The sequence below is a fragment of the Eleutherodactylus coqui genome, chromosome 3 (assembly GCF_035609145.1).
Source record: "Eleutherodactylus coqui strain aEleCoq1 chromosome 3, aEleCoq1.hap1, whole genome shotgun sequence".
Lineage (NCBI taxonomy): Eukaryota > Metazoa > Chordata > Amphibia > Anura > Eleutherodactylidae > Eleutherodactylus > Eleutherodactylus coqui.
In genome coordinates this window covers 158,289,987-158,310,111 of record NC_089839.1, presented here as the reverse complement: position 1 = coordinate 158,310,111, position 20,125 = coordinate 158,289,987, and the positions used below count along the sequence as shown (strand labels likewise).

The window sequence follows — 20,125 nt, the reverse complement described above, 5'->3', positions numbered from 1 at the left end:
TAAGGTAGAACATAACTACAGCATGAGCTCAGTCTATCTAGTGCATTTGTGGTTCATCAGTTTTTATACTACACATTTGAAATACAAGTTTCCCATTTTATAAAGTGAGCGCTATATAGAAGTATCGCTAGGATATATCAACACTCCACGATCAGTGGGGATCGGACATTTAGGAACTTCACCAATCCTGAGAATGAAGAATACAAAGTATTGTTTTGTGTTCCTTTCACATCAGTGAATGACCACCCACTGACCCCGGTGACCTGCGAGAGGGGGCTGCTGTGCAGGAAGAACTAGTAATGGGGACACTGCTAACACAGCGCTGTGGTCCTTTCATTCTTAGAATCAGTAGGCAGGTCAATGAGATCGGCCCCCACCAATCATGGGCAGCTGTGTAGTGCGACTGTAGTCTGACCACCAGTCCAGCCCGCTCTCCAGGATAAACCGGATGTCATACATCTTATGTGGCTAAGTTCCATTACATCAGCATCTATCACATCCCTCGTAGCAGCTCACATTGCCCTCCTCGTTCTTCTCAATGTCCTGGTATAGACTGCTGCCCTAACAAGAGACTGCAGCGATCGAGTAGCGAGTCCCTATAATAATTAGCTGCAGTGTTATCGCATTAACAGTCTCTGCCATCTTTTAATGGGAAAACCCTTTTAATATAAACACATTGTCTAAATCTGCAGCTCTTCCTTATAAGCAGCATGGCAGCCACATAGCATCTCCTCTTTCTGTAGACAGATGTGGGTCAATGCTTTGGTAATCGAAGTATGTGATTCAGCCATGTGTTATATAAGAGAAAACACAGAACTGGACTTACCAGTGACGAGCGACTCCTCCGGGAAAACAAACTGCGCAGGCTGGATAAAATGCTGCTTCTTCAGCAAACTGATTGGTTTAAATCCAATCAGCACAAGGCTGGGATCATCAAACTTCTTCAGCTGCTCCGTCTCTTCCTTCTCAAGCACAATCTGCCGCTTTCCGTAAATCTGGCCAAAGAGAGATCAAGAAGTGCATCTGATAGGTACATTAATGCTATCATACGCGGACTCGTTCACTAATGCAGGAAAAGTTCTACCATCATCTATAATCATAATCAGACATACAAGGCATTGGTTTCTAATTGTAGCAAAAATTCAGAATGACCCCCTCAACATCGGCATAAAAGCCGCTTCTGGGCGTTCTGTTATATGACATTAACTGTAAACATAGATCTCAGAGAATTAGGAAGCATAAAAACATATTTTCTGCTATTATTCTGGTATTTTAGGACATAAAGTGTGAATTCATAGTTCACTGAACTACTTCTGCTGTCACCTGGGTACCTGAGCTTTCTTTGTGTCGCTGGGAAGTAGGAGGCTACCCGTCTCCCTGTTGAAAGTTCTTGTCTTTGTTTTAACAGGCTCGTTGCTCTCACGGTACAACTTTACAGGAGGTGGTTTGAAAGCTTTTTGGATCAAGTTATACACTCCCACCGTAAGACAAATGTCGTCACCCAGCTTCAGGGGGATTCTGCAAAGAGGAAAAGAATTTATAGAAAGAAAGCATTACAATCCATACGAACACGAGTGTTACGGTATATAGTGCTTTTAGTGGCATTTCAACAAAATGAATACATTGGATTAGACCCCATCAAAGAGAAGAAGAGGAGTCTTTCCCAAATGACTTGGAGTTGCAGTATACTGGTCCCAACAGTAGCCTGATCTGCACTTTTAACCCTTTCCAATCCAATTTCTCTGCCGTCTGCACACTCCCCGACTCTTATTTATTTTTGGTGGGAAAGACTGTTGTGGATTCCTTGGACTTACTCAACAGGAACACATCAAAATGCACCGTCATGATGATTTTATTAGCAAGTTATTGAAAATTAGACGTTATATATATTATATGTATTATATGTATTACTATATATGTATATTACACTATGCAGAAAAGAGGTCTAACATCAGAGCTCTCTTCTGCATAGTATTAGAAACATGTGTCAGACCCCGCCCGACATTGTAGCTATGCAGGGAAATCTCAATGTTGGGCCAGGTTCGACAATAGATTGGAAAGGGTTAAGGTTACTTTCAGTAGATTTAATCTGACGTCTCAATCTTGGTGGTTTTATCCAAATAATCTGGACTGTATTTAACAGAGGATTAATGAAAAACATATGGATCAGGGCGGAAGGGTAAAGGGGTGATCATAGTGAAGCATCACTTGATAAACTTAGAGTGATCTATCCATCTAGGCCCCCAACTCTTGACCCATTGGCTGCTACCTCATCCAGAGCATCACCATCATGTGATCACCTGTGTGGGAGGAGTCAGGGATCACATGACCAGGAGATGTTCACTGTATCCAGGAGTCTGCTGATCTGGTGATGTCTAGAAATCAGCATGGATGTACCACAGCTGTGTGTGTGTGATGTGTGTGAATCAGGATGCATGTGGAATAGCTGTGTGTGAATCAATATGCATGTGGCAGAGCTGTGTGTGTAATGTGTGGGGTCAGGATGAATGTAGTAGAACTGTGTGTGTAATGTGTGGGGTCAGGATGGATGTAATAGAGCTGTGTGTGTAATGTGTGGGGTCAGCATGGATGTATTATAGCTGTGTGTGTCATGTGTGGGAATCATCATGGATGTAGTACAGCTGTGTGTGTAATGTCTTACCATCAGCATGAATGTAGTACAGCTGTGTGTGTAATGTCTGGCCATCAGCATGAATGTAGTACAGGTGTGTGTGTAATGTCTGGCCATCAGCATGAATGTAGTACAGCTGTGTGTGTGATGTCTAGCCATCAGCATGAATGTAGTACAGCTGTGTGTGTAATGTGTGGGAATCACCATGGATGTAGCAGAGCTGTTTGTGTCATGTGTGGGAATTAGGCTGGATGTAGTACAGCTGTGTGTGTGATGTGTGGGAATCCAAATAAATGTAGTACTAATATTTGTGATGTGTGGAGTCACAATGGATGTAGTAGAGCTGTGTGTGTGTGTGATGTCTGTAAATCATATAGCACAGCTGTGTGGCGCATTGCGCCACCAGAAACACTGGTACTATAATTTCCCAATAAATACTAGAATAAACTATAAGACTTGCATGACAAGACGCTGCCATACAAGTTGTAGAACTCTCCCTTCGTACAACTAGTGTAGTCAATAATCTCATCAAAGTTTGACTTTAAATTGAGACTGTGTGTAAAATTTTGGAAGCTTTCAGTATAACATGTTAATTCTGGCAGCTTTCACCTAATACTACAAAAGCCAACAATCCAAACAATGCTTGTTCGTGGCACCACATGACATACGTTTTGGAAGAGACTCATGTAAATAGTTTTACTGTTAGACAAGTTTCATCACCTATTGATTCTTATATATATTAGGGAAGTGAAGGCCTCTTTTTAAGGCTGGAGGTGGTCTATGAATTTCAGTTATAGAGGTAATTGAAAATGAGACATTTATTCAAATTACTGTAACATGTAAAGACCATTCACTCAATAGTGAAGGATAGGAAAGAGGCATTCCTATCTTAGCTAAATATGGCAAGGATGGGAATACCACCCCATAAGCCACACCCAATAGTGGCCAGCATTACAGAAACAGCCAAACCAGCGGTTCTGTAAATCCTATACCTGTGAATGGGAGTTACATAAGGAGCGTAAAACAGCAAATCTGTTTGTCTCTGTAATCCCAGTGGCCACAAAGGTGAGCCAAGATGTGGTTGGGTGACCCCATCCTGGTGATGGGTGTGGGTCCCAGAGATAGGATATACATTTATGGCATATACCATGGAATACCCCCACTAAATGTTTGTCATCTACCTGCACAAAGATCTCTTTTTGCTTTCCTTGGCCCGCACTTTTCTCATCAAGTCATCTAGTTTTTGGGAAGCTTTAAATTGCACTCCAAGGTCTTCATCGTCATCTGTATTCACAATATCACGATAGAATAGAGAGATGTCAAAACCACCTTCCTTTTCAAGATGCATAAGATCCAGGAAAATCCCTGAAAATACCCAGAAAAACTTGGTCACTTAACAAAGTTGCCACCTTCACAGATTGCAAGTACATAAACCTGTGTGATTGGCTGCTTTTTGGCCCAGAACCATTAGGTCACAAATATAAGTGACTGCAGCTTTGATGCAATGTATAATGGGATATAGCTATGTGTGCCAATAAGGCAATCCGAGACGGTCAGAACAAAATGAAGAAACCCTTCCCAAACCAAATCTGATCCCCTTCCTGTCACAAAATTATATGTTCCATAAATGTACGGAGCCATATTAGGCAGGGCTCACGCAGCCGTAAGTGTAAAATGCTGCATGGGTCACACCGCATTTTACAGCTCTGGAGCCAGTGGTGACCCAGCGTACTACTGCGTATGGCAGCAAAATTTTACTGCGCATGACAGCGTATCTCACCTGGCTCAGGTTTTCTTTTTTCGCTTATATTTCCCACAACAGTGCATATACATGCCACCCATACACAATATAATTGCATATGGGCATGTATATATGCGCCCATAGGGAACAACGGACTCTATTTCACATATGTACATGGCAAAATAGAACATGTTACTTTATTTTTTGTGTTTGCGTATTGCGCAATCTTGACATGCTAATGTGATTGGAACTGCGGAAAGCAATGTAATTGCATGTGAGTTACCACGCATCACAAAAGTGACCATACGCAGTAATCATATGCCTGTGTGAGCTGGCCTTATAGTTATTTCAAAGGACCTTAACTTGGGTGTTCGCTACTGTACTAGAAGCGTCTGTGAATCAACCTTGACTAATTGGATTGATCTGATGTACCAGACAGGTATCTATCTTCAGTACTAGATCAGTTAAATAATAAACAGCATGTGGAATCTGTTCTTTACCCCTCAGGTGCATTCGGAAAAGAGACCACAGGTCAAGCGTTATTAAAGCATGCATACAACAGGTCTGGCCATCGCCTACCTGCGTCAAGCAGATCCTTTGCCTTGGTTATTGCTTGTGTGATTTTAGCAGACTCGTTAGCATGTGGGTTATCTTCGTTAGTGAACAACATTATACGCTTGTGACTCATTTTCATCTTGATGTTGCTGAAGAGTGTTGTACAGAGCCAGAGAGCCTCCCCCAGCGAGAAGTCCGATGAATGCCCAATGGTCTCAGAGAAGCATGCTCTTCCTTTCTCTTCCCGGTATTTATCCAAGTCCAAGACCCGCCTTGCACCTGTATACATACAACAGGAAAGTACGGCTCAGAGCTTGTCTTAGTTTTGCTCTCTGTAATAGCATATGTTAGCGTACAACTTTATGAGTACAATAAGAGTGTTGTCTCATATTAGGGCATATGGACATGTAGACAGGGAATCCCTAACTTAGGGCCCCCAGCGATTAACTATGGCGGACCCAGCTTGTCAATACCGGACATGAACAGCTATGTTTTTTGAATGACCAGCATGAATAGAGGAAGTGGCAGCGCCCCTTGGCATGGTGGAGCTGCTGTGTCTCAGTACCCGACCCCCACTGATCAACAGAAGTTTCTAAAAACTTGAATTACACTTTAAAATGTACAATGTATTTAGATTATGCATTCTGCTGGCCATTTACATGGTAAGCTATCATACTTAAGACATGATTGATAATAAGAGTAATAAAGCACAACTGGGTCACAATCACGCTAGTAACCATGTTATTTGACAATTTAAAAGAAAAATAATGCACTGGAAGTCATGACCGATAAGGAAGGACGTTCTCTCCATTAAAACATATGACTGCCTACTAAAACCATCACCTGGTGTATCCAAATCATGGAGGACATAAAGGTGTTTGAAAGAACCAGCGCTTTTGCTTTCCTTAGTACCAAAGAACACTACAGATAGAAGATCCTGGTGACTGCTGATGATCTTGCTGGTGTAGACGCTTCGGGTACACTAGGTAGGAAACAAGTCAGAAGACAACACCGTGTTAAACAGGAGAATATACTGTATGGGCCTGACGGTCATGATGAAAAAGCAGGAATGGGGTGTTCCAACAGATTGTGGGGACCCTACTGGTTGCTGGAATGAAGGGGCTGTGTGTCCTCGGCTCCTTCTGAGCAGCACCATGGTTGTTCACAATCTGCTGTGCCTCGTGCCCTTCAGAGGACATAGCCTGGTGATATAACTGGAATACCCCATCTAGAAGTTTCACTACCAAAGTTTTCACATTGTTGACAAGCACAAATGAAGCCTGAATTCTGAAACAAAAAACATATTAGACCTTTACGCCTCATGTCCACTAGAATCCCGCAGCGGGTCCCTCGTTTCCCGCGGACATGAGGCCTGAAAAATTATTTAACTCACCTGTCCGGACCATGTGGGTTCCCGTCTGTTGCGGCCGGATCTTCTTTCCCTCTGCCCGGCGGATGTGCTCAGCACGCCGGCAGTGTGCCGCGCACATGCGCTGTGCACTATTTTTTTTTTTTTAACACCTGCCCTCCCACGCTCCCGCACCGGAGAGCAGAAATTCAGCTGCGGGTGTACCACAGGACCGGACGGCTTCCATAGGCTTCTATGGAAGCCTGCGGGAGACACGCAGAAAATGGAGCATGCTGCGGGTGTTTTCCCGCACATGTGATCTGCGTGGCAGGGAAAATTGACATCCGCAGGTATTTACTTACCTGCGGATGTCCAATGCATCCCTATGGCCGTGGAAAACGCATGCGGGACACCCGCGCGGATTTCCTAAGGCCGGCTGTCCACGTGCGATGCGGTATCCCGCGACGAAGCTCCGACGCGGGAGCCGCTACCGAATCTCCACTGGTCAGCCCTATCTAATAGATAGGCTGACCCCGGAGAATTCGCGGCCTCCATCCAAGAATGCAACCCAGATACCACAGACGATGACGTCAGATCCTAGGCAATAACCAATCAGCTACAGATTCGTACTTCATGACGTACTAACTATGCATACCGTTTATAAAACCTCATGCAGCTTGATGAGTAAAAGGGGAAGTGTCATTCAACTGAACACGTCAGCGTGTGATTCTTCGTTCTAGTGCATGCACTTGCTTCTTAATTAGGAAGGGGGCAGATATTCATTAGGTACACTCAGTACCAATCCATAACACACTTAATACTACAAAGGCCAGACTTTGTGAATGGGACAGTAATCACCAATGTCTTGGGTTGCTACTCCTATTTCTATATAAGACATAACTTCTGTGTGCATGGACGGACCCTCTGAAGATCAAATAACAGCTTTTTATTTTGAACATCAAGTACAGTTTTGAAATATTTTCATGTAACATTTAAGACTGCAAGCAAGTACAGTCAAGGAAAGAAGTTTCATCACAGAGGGAACTTTACTACACGTAAGTAGAAACACGGATGTACCATGCACCAAACTAATGTTTGACATGCTACATCTGTTTAGTTATTGCGCTGAACCATAGTTTGGCACGTTTTGCTATCTGCATAGCTACGGACATATAATTACTATTGGACTATGCAAATTACATCGTACCTTAGGGTAACAATGTAGCACTCCGCCAAAGTCAATTTTGGAAGTGCTGGATCTGTACTAAAACATAAATGAACAATCATATAAAGGATATATCTTAGCCTAAATAACCTTATTTTCCCCAAAGGTATAAATGGCAGTCTGAATAGATAAGTACAAGCCTTGCACGTGATAGACTTGCTCAGCCAGGTGGTTGGGATCGTAGTCCCTGGTGTCTGTTTGCTGGAGTGAAAGTATTGAATTATATGTCCCAGACGCTGAGCATGCAGCTTTGTCATAATCAACCTTTGTAATGTTTTACTAAGAGAGAAGTATCACACAAACTGTAGACTTTGAGTTGTTGACTTACTGACTTTGTGGGGGTTGTTATACAATATAACTTCTTGCATTGTAACAATAGAACAGAAAAGCTTGAAAACATCACTTGAGCGTTTCTCACGGTTCTCTTCTATGATGCATCGTCAATATATAATTAGTCATACTTGATTGATAAGGTTATGCTACCACTTGAATATCAGCCAAATTAAGTGATTACTTTAACACTATGCCTCTTGGATGAGGAACATTGCAGCGCCACATACAAATTTTACTACATGAAATGCTCTTTCTTAAGCACAAGACAGTGGTGATTAAATGGTGGAAAGGCGACCTTACGACCTAAAAATTCCATAAAATGTGGACTGTGTGGTGCAACTCTGCAGTATCTTTACTAGTTTACTAGTCTCTTATATGCTTCCTCCTCTATGGTTGACATTACTCTAGTTTTTTTTGTTATTTTCTGTACACTACTTTCCCATAACATAAAATTGGAAATCATCTGTACACAAACTGGGTCATACCACGGGTATAGGGGGTGTGGCCTGGCCATGGCGGTAAGCAGTAGCAGGTTCTGAGAGCTCCTGATACCGGAGATGCCGGCAGCCCGTAACGCGGCCACATACCTTTCCAGGAAACCACAATAGGCAGCAGCAAGAAGGGCAGACCCCAGCGGCGCCCGGCAACTCACTCCCGCACCTCCACGGGCCGGGGCTTGGAGGCCTTTATCTTCAGCGGGCAGCAGAGGGAGCCCAGCAGCGGGAAGCCCCAAGATGGCACCGGCGGCAGACCGGGGGAGGAGTTGCGGGAGCACAGTAAGTCCTTACAGCAGCCGGCAGAGAGGGAAGACTCTCCCTGCTCCTCCATCACAGCACCGGTAGAAGACTGCGGCGGCAATCGGAGCGCAGATCAGGGCCAAGAGACCAGCGGCAGCTCACCTGGCCCCAGCACCAGCAAACCCATGTGGCAAGAAGCGGCCATTACAGGAGAGGCCACAGCAGGAGGGAGAGTACGGCACAGAGATGGAGGTACTGTAGAGGAGATAGGGGGGAGACAGCTGTTACCCCTGAACCCCCCTCCCGGGCTCCCTGGGGAGACAGCCGAAACACAAGCAGGGACACAGACCTCCAACACAATGAGGAGGCTGCCCTCACCGGCCCATGCTGCCACACAAAATGGCGGCCTTAGCCCACAGCGGCCCCCCTCCCAAGCAACCGGCTCTAGGCCCCCCCAGCCCTGAGCTTGCAAATGGAGGAACGTCCCCCACCTTGGGCGGAGGATCGAGGTCCGAGCATGAAAAAACAGAAGCAGGCAGCAGGCACATTGAGGTGGATCCCCAACTCCAGATGGAGGCACAGGCCTTTGAGGGCTGAGGAGGACTGTCCCCAATAGCCCTCCAAGTCACAGGGACTGAAGCTGCGAGCCCTGTCCTGACCCCCAGTGTAGGGGTATTAGCCAGCAATGCAAGCACGGACTTAGAACACAGACATGCTTTATCCTTCCCACATGGAGATGATTACAGCACCACACGGGAGACACAGGCACTGAATGCAAACAGGTTAACTTCAAACACGGCCACAATAAGAGACAGATGTGCAGAGACATTAGAGTGTGAAGAACACAGCAGGCAGTCCTCATATCTCCAACATATCTCCCCCCCCCCCCCCCCCCGACAAGAGAGACACGATTATACAATATCTGAGTTTCGTGAGCTGCGTGCCCAGCTTCCATCCATCCCCACTAGGGAGGATATGGAGGCCTACGTCTCGCGTCTAGAATCAGCATATAAGGCCGAGATCTACTCCGTGTGCCAAGAGGTCCACCACCTGGGAGAGAGAGTGTCAACAACCGAAGGCAATGTGGCTTCCCTTGCTGATTGAGTGGAGAGTCATGAAAGTGCCCTAGCGACAGTATCTCACCAACTACACTTCCTTATGGACTCTCTTGACAACATAGAGAACAGGGGCCGCAGGAACAATATCCGAGTCAGGGGCCTTCCCGAGGAGATCAAGCCTGCTAGAATAGAGGACTGTACGAAACATCTTCAATGACCCACGGGAGGCTCCACCCAACGCCCCATTGAAGATGGACAGATGTCACAGAGCCCTCGGTCCATGACCTATGGACCCTGACAGACCACGTGACATAGTATGCAGAATCCACAAATTCTGGTTGAAGGAAGCCACAATGAGAGGGGCTCGTGAACGACGAGACATACAGTTTGAGGGGACACTGCTCCAGATACTGCCGGAGTTATCCAGATTCACACTGGCTAAAGGACGGGCCCTGCGCCCCTTGTTGGAGGAACTCCGCCGCCGAGACATCACTTACAGTTGGGGGTTCCCCTTTCGTCTTCAGGTCCGACATAGAGGAGGCATGAGAGAGTTGAGGCACCCGGAGGAGGTACCGGCTTTCTGTGAGACACCCAACATTCCGATCCCTGACATCCTGGGGTGGCCAACCCTACCCTCGTTACCCAGAAACGAACATCCTCAACAGCCATACAGGAGCCCCAGAAGGAGGAGAATGAGTGCTTCATTGACACAACTGGGCCTGGGACCGCGTTTCCTGAACTGGACTCTGGCACTATACGGGAACCCATCAGCACAGATCTGAGTGAACGGCCTCTCGTCCGACCCGGTACATATTAGGAACGGGACGAGACAGGGTTGCCCTCTGTCCCCCCTTCTATACACCATTGTTATGGAACACTTGGCTGTGGCACTGCGGAATAATCAAGACGTACGCGGTGTGCAGGTCGGGAGTTAGATCTGTAAGACGGCCCTCTATGCAGACAACCTTCTCCTATTTGTATCTCAACCATGTACCACATTTCCAGCAATCCTACAAGAATTTGCTTATTTCGGCCATCTGAGTAACTTTAAGGTCAATCTGCACAAATCTGAAGCTATGAATATTTCACTTCCCCCCCAATGAAGTAGCTCACCTTGCGGACCAGTTCAATTTCAAATGGCGCTCAACCTCCATCCAGTATCTGGAAGTACATATGGCGGCGGATGTTTCGTCGTTATACCACCTTAATTATGTTCCTCTATTGGAAAGAGTGACGAAGGAACTAAAAGGGTACGCTACTAAACAATTAAGTTGGTTTGGGCAGATAAATGTACTAAAAATGGACGTGACCCCAAAGTTCCTTTATCTCTTTCAGACCTTACCAATTAAACTACCGGCTCAGTACTTTAAACAAATTCATCAAGTATTCCACAGATTTGTGTGGGGAGCGAGGTGCAGCGGTATTAGCTTCAGAACCATGTCGCGCCCTAAATCCAGGGGTGGAGTGGGTCTTCCAGACCTTAAAACATACCACTCAGCGGCGGTTCTCACCAGGCTGATAGACTGGCATCACCACGCAGCCTCAAAGCAGTGGGTGGGAATGGAAGCATCACTGATCTGGCCCTACATGCGGCTACTACCCTGGATTAAGAGGGAAGACAGACTCGCGTCTTTGCCTCATACCCCAATGACGCTGAACTGTTTAGAAGAATGGGACAGACTGACGACCAGAGGAGACGCGACGCTTCGTAAAGAAGCCCTAGCTCCGATATTTCATAACCCCGCATTTCCACTGGGGTGGGAGAGACGGAAATTTCTGGGATGGCGGGAGGAGGAGGATACAAGGTGCTGTCAGATCATGGGCTCTGGGGGCTTCCCATCCTTTAATAATCTGCAGGCGTTCATGCCTGGGCAGAAATTGCTGTGGATGGAGTACCTGCAGCTGTCCTCGCTTTGGAGGACCCAATTGGGATCATGTACCTTTGGGAACACCCCTGAGCCCATTGAGGAATTATTCCTGAGAACCGAAGCCCCAGTTCGGGTCCTTTTCCGGATTTATAGAATCATCCTAGAGAGGCTCACGCAGGGCCTACCGAGCTATGTTGGGGGCTGGGGGAGGGAGCTATCAGTGGAATTGCAGGACTCCGATTGGGAGAGGGCCTTCACGTTCGCCCATAAATTACCCCTAGCCTGCGCCACGCAGGAGAAAAATTTTAAGCTCCTCTCCAGATGGTACAGATGCCCTGATATAATGCACCGCATTTTCCCCTCAACCCCGGAGGAGTGCTGGAGGTGTGGGTCTGTGCGTGGTACCATGCTATACATTTGGTGGGACTGCTCACTTATCAAACCCTTTTGGAGTAAGATGTTTGAGCTCCACGAGAATGTATTGCATTGCGAGGTGGATGTCACCCCACAAATGGCACTGCTGTCAATCATTCCTGGTTCATTCGCCACCATCAAAAAAGGCTCTTGCGACATTTCCTTACTGCAGCCAGAGCGGTTATCCCGCGCCATTGGCGTAGCAATTCAGCCCCCTCTATCCTGGAATTTGTTCAGGTACTGAATCAATTAATGTACATGGAGGAGTTGGGTGACGAGGGAGCTGAGGGACCTAGGCAGGGTGTTCAGGCTTGGGCAGTATGGAACGCATACCGCGACTCACCACAGTTCCAGCAGATGGTAGGATGGTGATGAGGCGGGCATCGGGAGGCAAGGGGAAGCAACATGACATAGCTAGGTGGCGGAACTTGAGGTGAGCCTTGAAGGGTTCCTCCCCCCTCTGCCCTTGTGGAGTCTCCTCTCCCCCTGAGACTCCTCTTTCTCTCATTTTCTATCCTCAGTTTCCTAGTTACTTTATACCCTTTCTTGTCTATTTAACCCCTTAATGACGCGGCCCCTTTTTCTTTTTCCATTTTCGTTTTTTCCTCCCCCCTTCAAAAAAATCGTAACTCCTTTATTTCGCCATCGACGTCGCTGTATGAGGGCTTGTTTTTTGCGGGATGAGTTGCATTTTTCAATGGTGCTATTTAAAGTACCATATAATGTACTGAAAAACTTTTAAAAAATTCTAAATGCAGTAAAATGAAAAAAAAAAGGACATTTCGCCATCTTTTAGTGCGTCTTGTTTCTACGGCACACAAACGGCAACAAAAGCGACATGATAACTTTATTCTATGGGTCGATACGATTACTACAATACCAAACTTGTATAGGTTTTTTCTTACTATACTCCTCTTTGTTTTTTTCAAAGACATTTAATTTTTTTCAATTATTTTCTGCGGTCATTTTGTGCGCACAATAACTTTAGTTTTCCGTCGACGTAGTTGAGCAAGGGCTCATTTTTTGCGGGATGTCCTGTAGTTTCCGATAGTACCAATTCGGAATACATACGACTTTTTGATCGCTTTTTATTGCGTTTTTTTCTGGGAGACAGGGTAACTAAAAAAGTGCATTTCTGGCGTTATTTTTTTTTTCGGATGACGTTCACCGTGCGGGAAAAATAATGCACTACTTTGATAGATCGGACTTTTACGGACGCGGCGATACCAAATACATATTTTTATTTTATGATTTAGATTTTTTAATAATAGATATGGCAAAAGGGGGGTGATTTAAACTTTTATAACTTTTTTTTTTTTACAAATTAAAAAAACTTTATTGATTTTTTTTTAACCTTACTTTAAAGTCCCCCTGCTTTAATCACTCCTGCAGCTATAGCATTACGTCATACTGCAATTTAACAGGCAGTCTATCAAGCCACCCCACAGGGATGGCAGTCTGGTAAGGCAGCCCTGGGGCCTTTCACCACGGGGGGCGTGCAGGACCCACGAACATCGTTTGGGGGATTTAAATGTCGCTGTCAGAATTGACAGCGGCATTTAAATGGTTAATAGCCGCGATCGGCCGATCGCAGCTATTGCCTGCGGGTGTCAGCTGTTATAAACAGCTGACGCCCGCACTGTATGAAGAGAGGTTGCCACGCAACCTCTCTTCATACATACCCTGCCGCTCCATGACGACCGCTACGTCATGGAACAGGAAGGGGTTAATGTTGGTTACCACTCTCTGTTACAGTAGGTTCAGCCAGTCGAGAGCTGAATCGTTTAAGCAGGCACAAGAGAAAATCAGATGTGAGGACCTAAGGTCATGCTTTAACAATTATCGTTCATTGATGGCCGCCCCCAGGGGGTCACAAGAGGGAATCCCAGATGATGGTACGGTTTATAGAACTACTGTTGCACTTGTTTCCTATATTTAATTCTCCTGCCTAGACCCTGCGTGGTCCGATGCAAAACAGATGCCTTCTTTTTCTGTCTATTCGTAGCTATGTTATGTATGTGATTAATATGCAAAATCTCAATAAAACATATTAAACATACCACGGGTATATTTCGTAACCACAAATGTCTGTTTCCAACACCTGAATCAGGGCAGAGTTGCTGAAAACATTTGTATATGCCGAATGATATTTTTCAATGAAATGAGTAAAAAACAAACAAACAAACATTGTTTTATGTCAAAGTATCTAAAATATTTTATTGTACAAGTACAGCCTGTGATCTAATTATTGTCACTTCAGTGTGAAAACAAGACATTGGTATCATAGTAGATCTTCAAGTGTGACTTTTCTTCTAAAATGTACAAAATAGATGATTGTAAGTATTTTTGCAATATGCTGAATCCGAACATTCTGTACATTTCTCATAGAAAACCCCTATTCAGCAATGCAGCTAGAGGCCGTTGCTAGAGAAATCCGTCTTCATGTAACTGCATGGCTGAACACTGTTATCTCTAGTGCAGGCACAGCAGCTTACATAGAAGAGTATATTAAAGTCTGCCTATGGAAGCAGTCCTGCACTAAGCGCTCGGCTCTTTCCGACAAGTTATGGTAATACCCGAGATGGGAATACCCTGTTCACACAAGTACGTTTGTAAACAAGTATCGTGCAGGTACATTATAAAGCCCTTTCATTGGTCCATTGCATTAGTATGTACTATAATCAGTACTGCCTCTGTATTACAGATCCGTAATACTGATGTGCCCTTCTCTAGGAAGAAACCAAAATCCATAAGACAGTCCAATGTGTACAACATGGAAATGCAACAAACAGATTAAATTAGCTCATGCTTAATCTTAGTTACCTGCAGCGCGATGTCAAACGGTGTTAAATCTTCATTAGTCATGCTCTTAAACATCGGCTTAGAGGCGTCAATGAGGAAGATGATACTGTCCCGGCCTCCGTAGTAAGACTCTACTCCAGCAGAGAAAGGACAAAAATACATGACCATTTTTAACAAAAGCAGTTACACACATATTAGGACAACATCTCCAAAAATGTCACATTAAAGGGGTTTTCCAGGGTGAATAGTATTGATGTTGTATCCTTAGGATGGGTCATCAAACGTTGATCGGCTAGGTTCCGTCGCTTGGGACCCCGACCGATCAGCTGAGCTGACGCATGCTGTCAGCGCCGCAAATATACAGAGGTCGGAGCAGGTTTTCATTGAAATCAATGTGAGCTGTGCCTGCAGTTACAAACTCCGGCCACTACACTGAGGTCGGCATGGAGACTTCTGCTGCTTCTGCTCCGACCTCTGTGTATTTGCGGCGCTGACAGTATAAGGCCTCATGTCCACGGGGAAAATCAGGCCCGCTACGGATTCTCCATGGAGAATCCGGAGCGGGTCCCTCCTGCCCCGCGGACATGAGGCATTAAAATAAGAATAAACTTACCCGCAGCGGATCTTGCAGGTCTTCTCTTCTTCTCGGCCGGATCTTCTTTCTTCGGCCCGGCGGATGTGCTCGGCACGTCGGCAGCGTGCCGCGCGCATTGCCCGAGCACATCCGTCGGGCCAAAGAAAGAAGATCCTGCCGCGAAGGAAGGAAGATCTGCATCGCCCGGAGCAGGTGAGTTTAATTCAGACGCGAGTCTCCTGCGGATCCGGACGGCTTCCATAGGCTTCAATAGAAGCCTGCGGGAGCCGTCCCTGCGGGAGACCCGCACCTAAATGGAGCATGTCTATTTTTTTCATGCTCCAGAAATTTTTTAATTCACTTTTATTGACCATCCGCAGGTGGTCAATGCATCCCTATGGGGCGCGGATCCGCGTGCGGGTGATCCGCTGCGGATTTTAATTCTTCTTTTCCCTGTGGACATGAGGCCTAAGTCCGCTCAGCTGATCAGTCAGGGTCCCAAGCGATGGACCCCAGCCGATCAACTATTGATGACCTATCCAATATATAAAAAAATAACTGCAGGAAGTATTATTATGTCATATCTACATAGTTTATACTACACTAGCTTACCCGTCGCTCGTTGCTGCGAAGACAGACATACATACATACATTCGTTTTTATATATCTAGATAACAACCAATCACAGCGCAGCTTTCAAGTTACCTCAGCGGTATAATATATAACAACCAATCACAGCACAGCAGCTTTCATGTTACCTCAGCAGTATAATATATAGCAACCAATCACAGCACAGCTTTCATGTTACCTCAGCGGTATAATATAGAGCAACCAATCACAGCACAGCTTTCATGTTACCTCAGCAGTATAAGAAATAGCAACCAATCAGAGCACAGCTTTCATTTTACCTCAGCAGTATAAGACATTGCAACCAATCACAGCACAGCTTTCATTTTACCTCAGCATTCTCAATATCCAGCAATTGTCTTGCGAAACGTTCGGCGGATGCATCATTTTGTAGTTGAACATGCTTGCTCGTTATGCCTTTTGCTTTTGTGCCTTAGATGGAAATCAAACGATCTTTGTCTGGGAGGCATAACTGTCGACGATGCTCGCAGGATAGGTGTACTATGCCAGTAATCTTCCCAGGAGTGTACTCAACAACTTCCCAAAGTTTCATGGTGATTAGATGAATGGTGTAGTAGCGCAAAAAGGACAGACAGACATACATTCATTTATATATATCAGGAAGTGAGAGAATTAGATTCCGTACGTAAAATTTGGACGCTAATTATTTTGCGCTTAGAATTGAATAATTGAGTTGGGACCTGTTAACTTTTCCTATTTATGACATAATCAGTGCTCGTGCCAAATTTCAAGTTTCCATGACATTGGGGAGCGAGAAAATTAGATTCCGTACGTAAAATTTGGACGCTAAGTTTTTGGTGCTTAGAATTGAATAATCGAGTTGGGACCCGTTAACTTTTCCTATTTATGACATAATCAATGCTTGTGCCAAATTTCAAGTTTCTATTACATTGGGAAGCGAGAGAATTAGATTCCGTACGTAAAATTTGAACGCTAATTCTTTTGCGCTTTGAATTGAATAATCGAGTTGGGACCTATTAGCTTTTCCTATTTATGACATAATCAATGCTCACGCCAAATTTCGAGTTTTTATGACATTGGGAAGGGAGAAAATTAGATTCCGCACATAAAATTTGGACGCTAATCCTTTTGCGCTTAGAATTGAATAATCAAGTTGGGACCTATTAGCTTTTCCTATTTATGACATAATCAATGCTCGTGCCAAATTTCATGTCCCTATGACATTAGGAAGTGAGAGAATTAGATTCCGTACGTAAAATTTGGACGCTAATTATTTTGCGCTTAGAATTGAATAATTGAGTTGGGACCCATTAACTTTTCCTATTTATGACATAATCAGTGCTTGTTCCAAATTTCAAGTTTCCATAACATTAAGGAGCGAGAAAATTAGATTCCGTACGTAAAATTTGGATGCTAATTTTTTGGTGCTTAGAATTGAATAATCGAGTTGGGACCCATTAACTTTTCCTATTTATTACATAAATGCTTGTGCCAAATTTCAAGATTCTATTACATTGGGAAGCGAGAGAATTAGATTCCGTACGTAAAATTTGAACGCGAATTCTTTTGCGCTTTGAATTGAATAATCGAGTTGGGACCCATTAGCTTTTCCTATTTATGACATAATCAATGCTCACGCCAAATTTCGAGTTTTTATGACATTGGGAAGCGAGAAAATTAGATTCCGTATGTAAAATTTGGACGCTAAATCTTTTGCGCTTAGAATTGAATAATCAAGTTGGGATCCATTAGCTTTTCCTATTTATGACATAATCAATGCTCGTGCCAAATTTCAAGTTTCTATGACATTGGGAAGTGAGAAAATGAGATTCCGTGCGTAAAATTTGGACGCTAATTCTTTTGCGCTTAGAATTGAATAATCTATTTGGGACCCATTAACTTTTCCTATTTATGACATAATCAATGCTCGTGCCAAATTTCAAGTTTCTATGACATTGGGAAGTGAGAAAATGAGATTCCGTGCGTAAAATTTGGACGCTAATTCTTTGGCGCTTAGAATTGAATAATCGAGTTGGGACCCATTAACTTTTCCTATTTATGACATAATCAATGCTCGTGCCAAATTTCATGTTTCTACGACATTGGGAAGTGAGAGAATTAGTGGCAATGATGGAAATCGAACGATCTATGTGGGGGGGGGGGGCGTAACTGTCGACGACGCACGCACGCGCGCCATTTATCATAGCATAATTGTACTATGCCTATAATCTTCCCAGGAGTGTACTCAACAACTTCCCAAAGTTTCATGGCGATCGGATGAATGGTGTAGTAGCGCATAAAGGACAAACAGACAGACAGACACGCACGCACGCAGACATACATTCAATTTTATATATATAGATTGCAATAAATCACTAAATCAATTATGACATCCAAGCAGAATGCCACCCAAATATCAAAAACAGAGATTTAATTCTCGGATATGTCAAAGACCATTAGCCTCTTTCTTCATTTGATTCCCTGAAATTCGTATATTGGCCCTCTTGGCCCTAATGACCGTGTGAAAACAGGGACTAACAGGAAGCAGTTGTTATACCTCCGTCTGCCTCCATGAATATATGCAGCAGGATGTACAGATTCATTTCTCTACGACCGGGCTCGCACAAGCGTAACTTCACTACGTATTACACGGCGAATGGAGTCAATGAAAGTACACCGCTTTCATTGATCCATTCACACTTGCAAATATCAATTGTGTTTAATAACTGTGCAAAAAATAATGCAGCATGCTGTATATTGCCATGTATTACACTTGATAGAGCACATTGTTCCCTATGGGCACGTAATCAACACTATACATACACACTTACATTGCGTATACATAGCGTTTAAAACTTATGTCCACGGGCGTATGTGAAAAACCGCGCCATTTTACACACAAACTTTCGCTCGGCCAACATGGTGAATGTCCGAGAATCTGACGCCATGGACATGTGCGGTGGGGTTTTTAGAGTGGGAATGTGTTTCAAAATGCGTCCCTCTCGCAATGCCTGCGTAGGGGCAGCGTTTTCATACGGTACCATACACAGAGAAATAGTGCATGCTGCGATTTATTTTTCTGCCGTATGGAAACGCCGTCTACACACGTTTATACACACCGCTGCAAAGCGACACAGTGAAAAATTTAAACAAAGAGAGAAACCAGGAAGGCTCGCTGCCATGACAGCGATAGGCCGACTCAGCAGTAAGACGCTGCAGGATACACGCAGCGTTTTATGCATATGTCGTGTCAGCCCGGCCTGATACAGTATACATGTCACCTTAACTTTCATTATAAAATCAGTGTAAGCATGATAGCCTCGCGAATACGAGCTGTATTAAGTGTGAGATGAATCAAGTGTTTTATGCATTTTGAAAATGGCAGTTCGATACGGCAGGACTCTGCCCAAATGCCTTACAATTCAAACCTATCACTAATGCTGTCACCTCTGTCCTCATCCTTGTTGTCAGTTTCAGAACCTCTTTCCAATGCCTACCTCTGGGGCACTCTATTCACATCAGCCCCTGTCTCCTATCCTCACCTATGCACAATTCGCATTCATTCTTTACTTTCTTACTAAGCCTCAAACCCCCTAATGCCACGGAGAAACATAACAGTTGCCCTTAAAAATCTCCTAACCATTTGCTCACCCTCGCTATCTTGCTGCTTCTAGCAGCTGGGGATATCTCTCCCAATCCTGATCCACCCTCCACTGCTCCCAACTATTACCCCCTACCTACCTGACTTGGACATCCCTCAAGCCCAACTGCTAGCCAATGCATACCCTCTCCTGACCCCTTTAATTGTGCGCTCTGGAACAGCCAGTCAACATGTAATCAACTCCCCACCGTCCACGACTTTTTCACTGCTAAATGCCTTAACCTGCTAGCTCTCACAAAAACGTGGATACAGCAATCTGACACGGCCTCCCCTGCTGCACTGTCTTACAATGGCCTGCAGCTCTCCCATATCCCGAGACCAGATGACAGGCGTGGTGGAGGAGTGGGTGCTCTTCCCTCCCCAAAATGTACCTACCAAGTCATTCCCCCCTATAACCCTCACTCACCTTTCCATTGTTTGAGGTACATATACTACAACTTTTCCGTCCGCTGTCCATGCGAGTAGCAGTTATCTATCGCCCCCCAGGTGCTTTTTGCCCGTTTCTGGACCACTTTGCTGCCTGGCTCTCCCACTTCCTATCCTGCGAAATTCTAACCCTCATCTTAGG

General features: G+C 44.8%; 1 protein-coding gene across 3 annotated transcripts in view; it reads right to left on the bottom strand.

Moving 5' to 3' along the window:
• The window catches only part of XRCC6 (X-ray repair cross complementing 6), a 44,190-nt gene that overhangs the window by 18,292 nt on the left and 5,773 nt on the right, over nt 1–20,125 (bottom strand). For all 3 annotated transcript variants that reach the window (XM_066596436.1, XM_066596437.1, XM_066596438.1), the window contains exons 3-8: nt 14,735–14,844; nt 5,772–5,910; nt 4,953–5,207; nt 3,814–3,997; nt 1,332–1,518; nt 827–995 (exon numbers count right to left, since the gene is read on the bottom strand). In XM_066596436.1, coding sequence (XP_066452533.1) covers nt 827–995; nt 1,332–1,518; nt 3,814–3,997; nt 4,953–5,207; nt 5,772–5,910; nt 14,735–14,844 — 1,044 coding nt within the window. The remainder of the gene's footprint in view (nt 1–826; nt 996–1,331; nt 1,519–3,813; nt 3,998–4,952; nt 5,208–5,771; nt 5,911–14,734; nt 14,845–20,125) is intronic.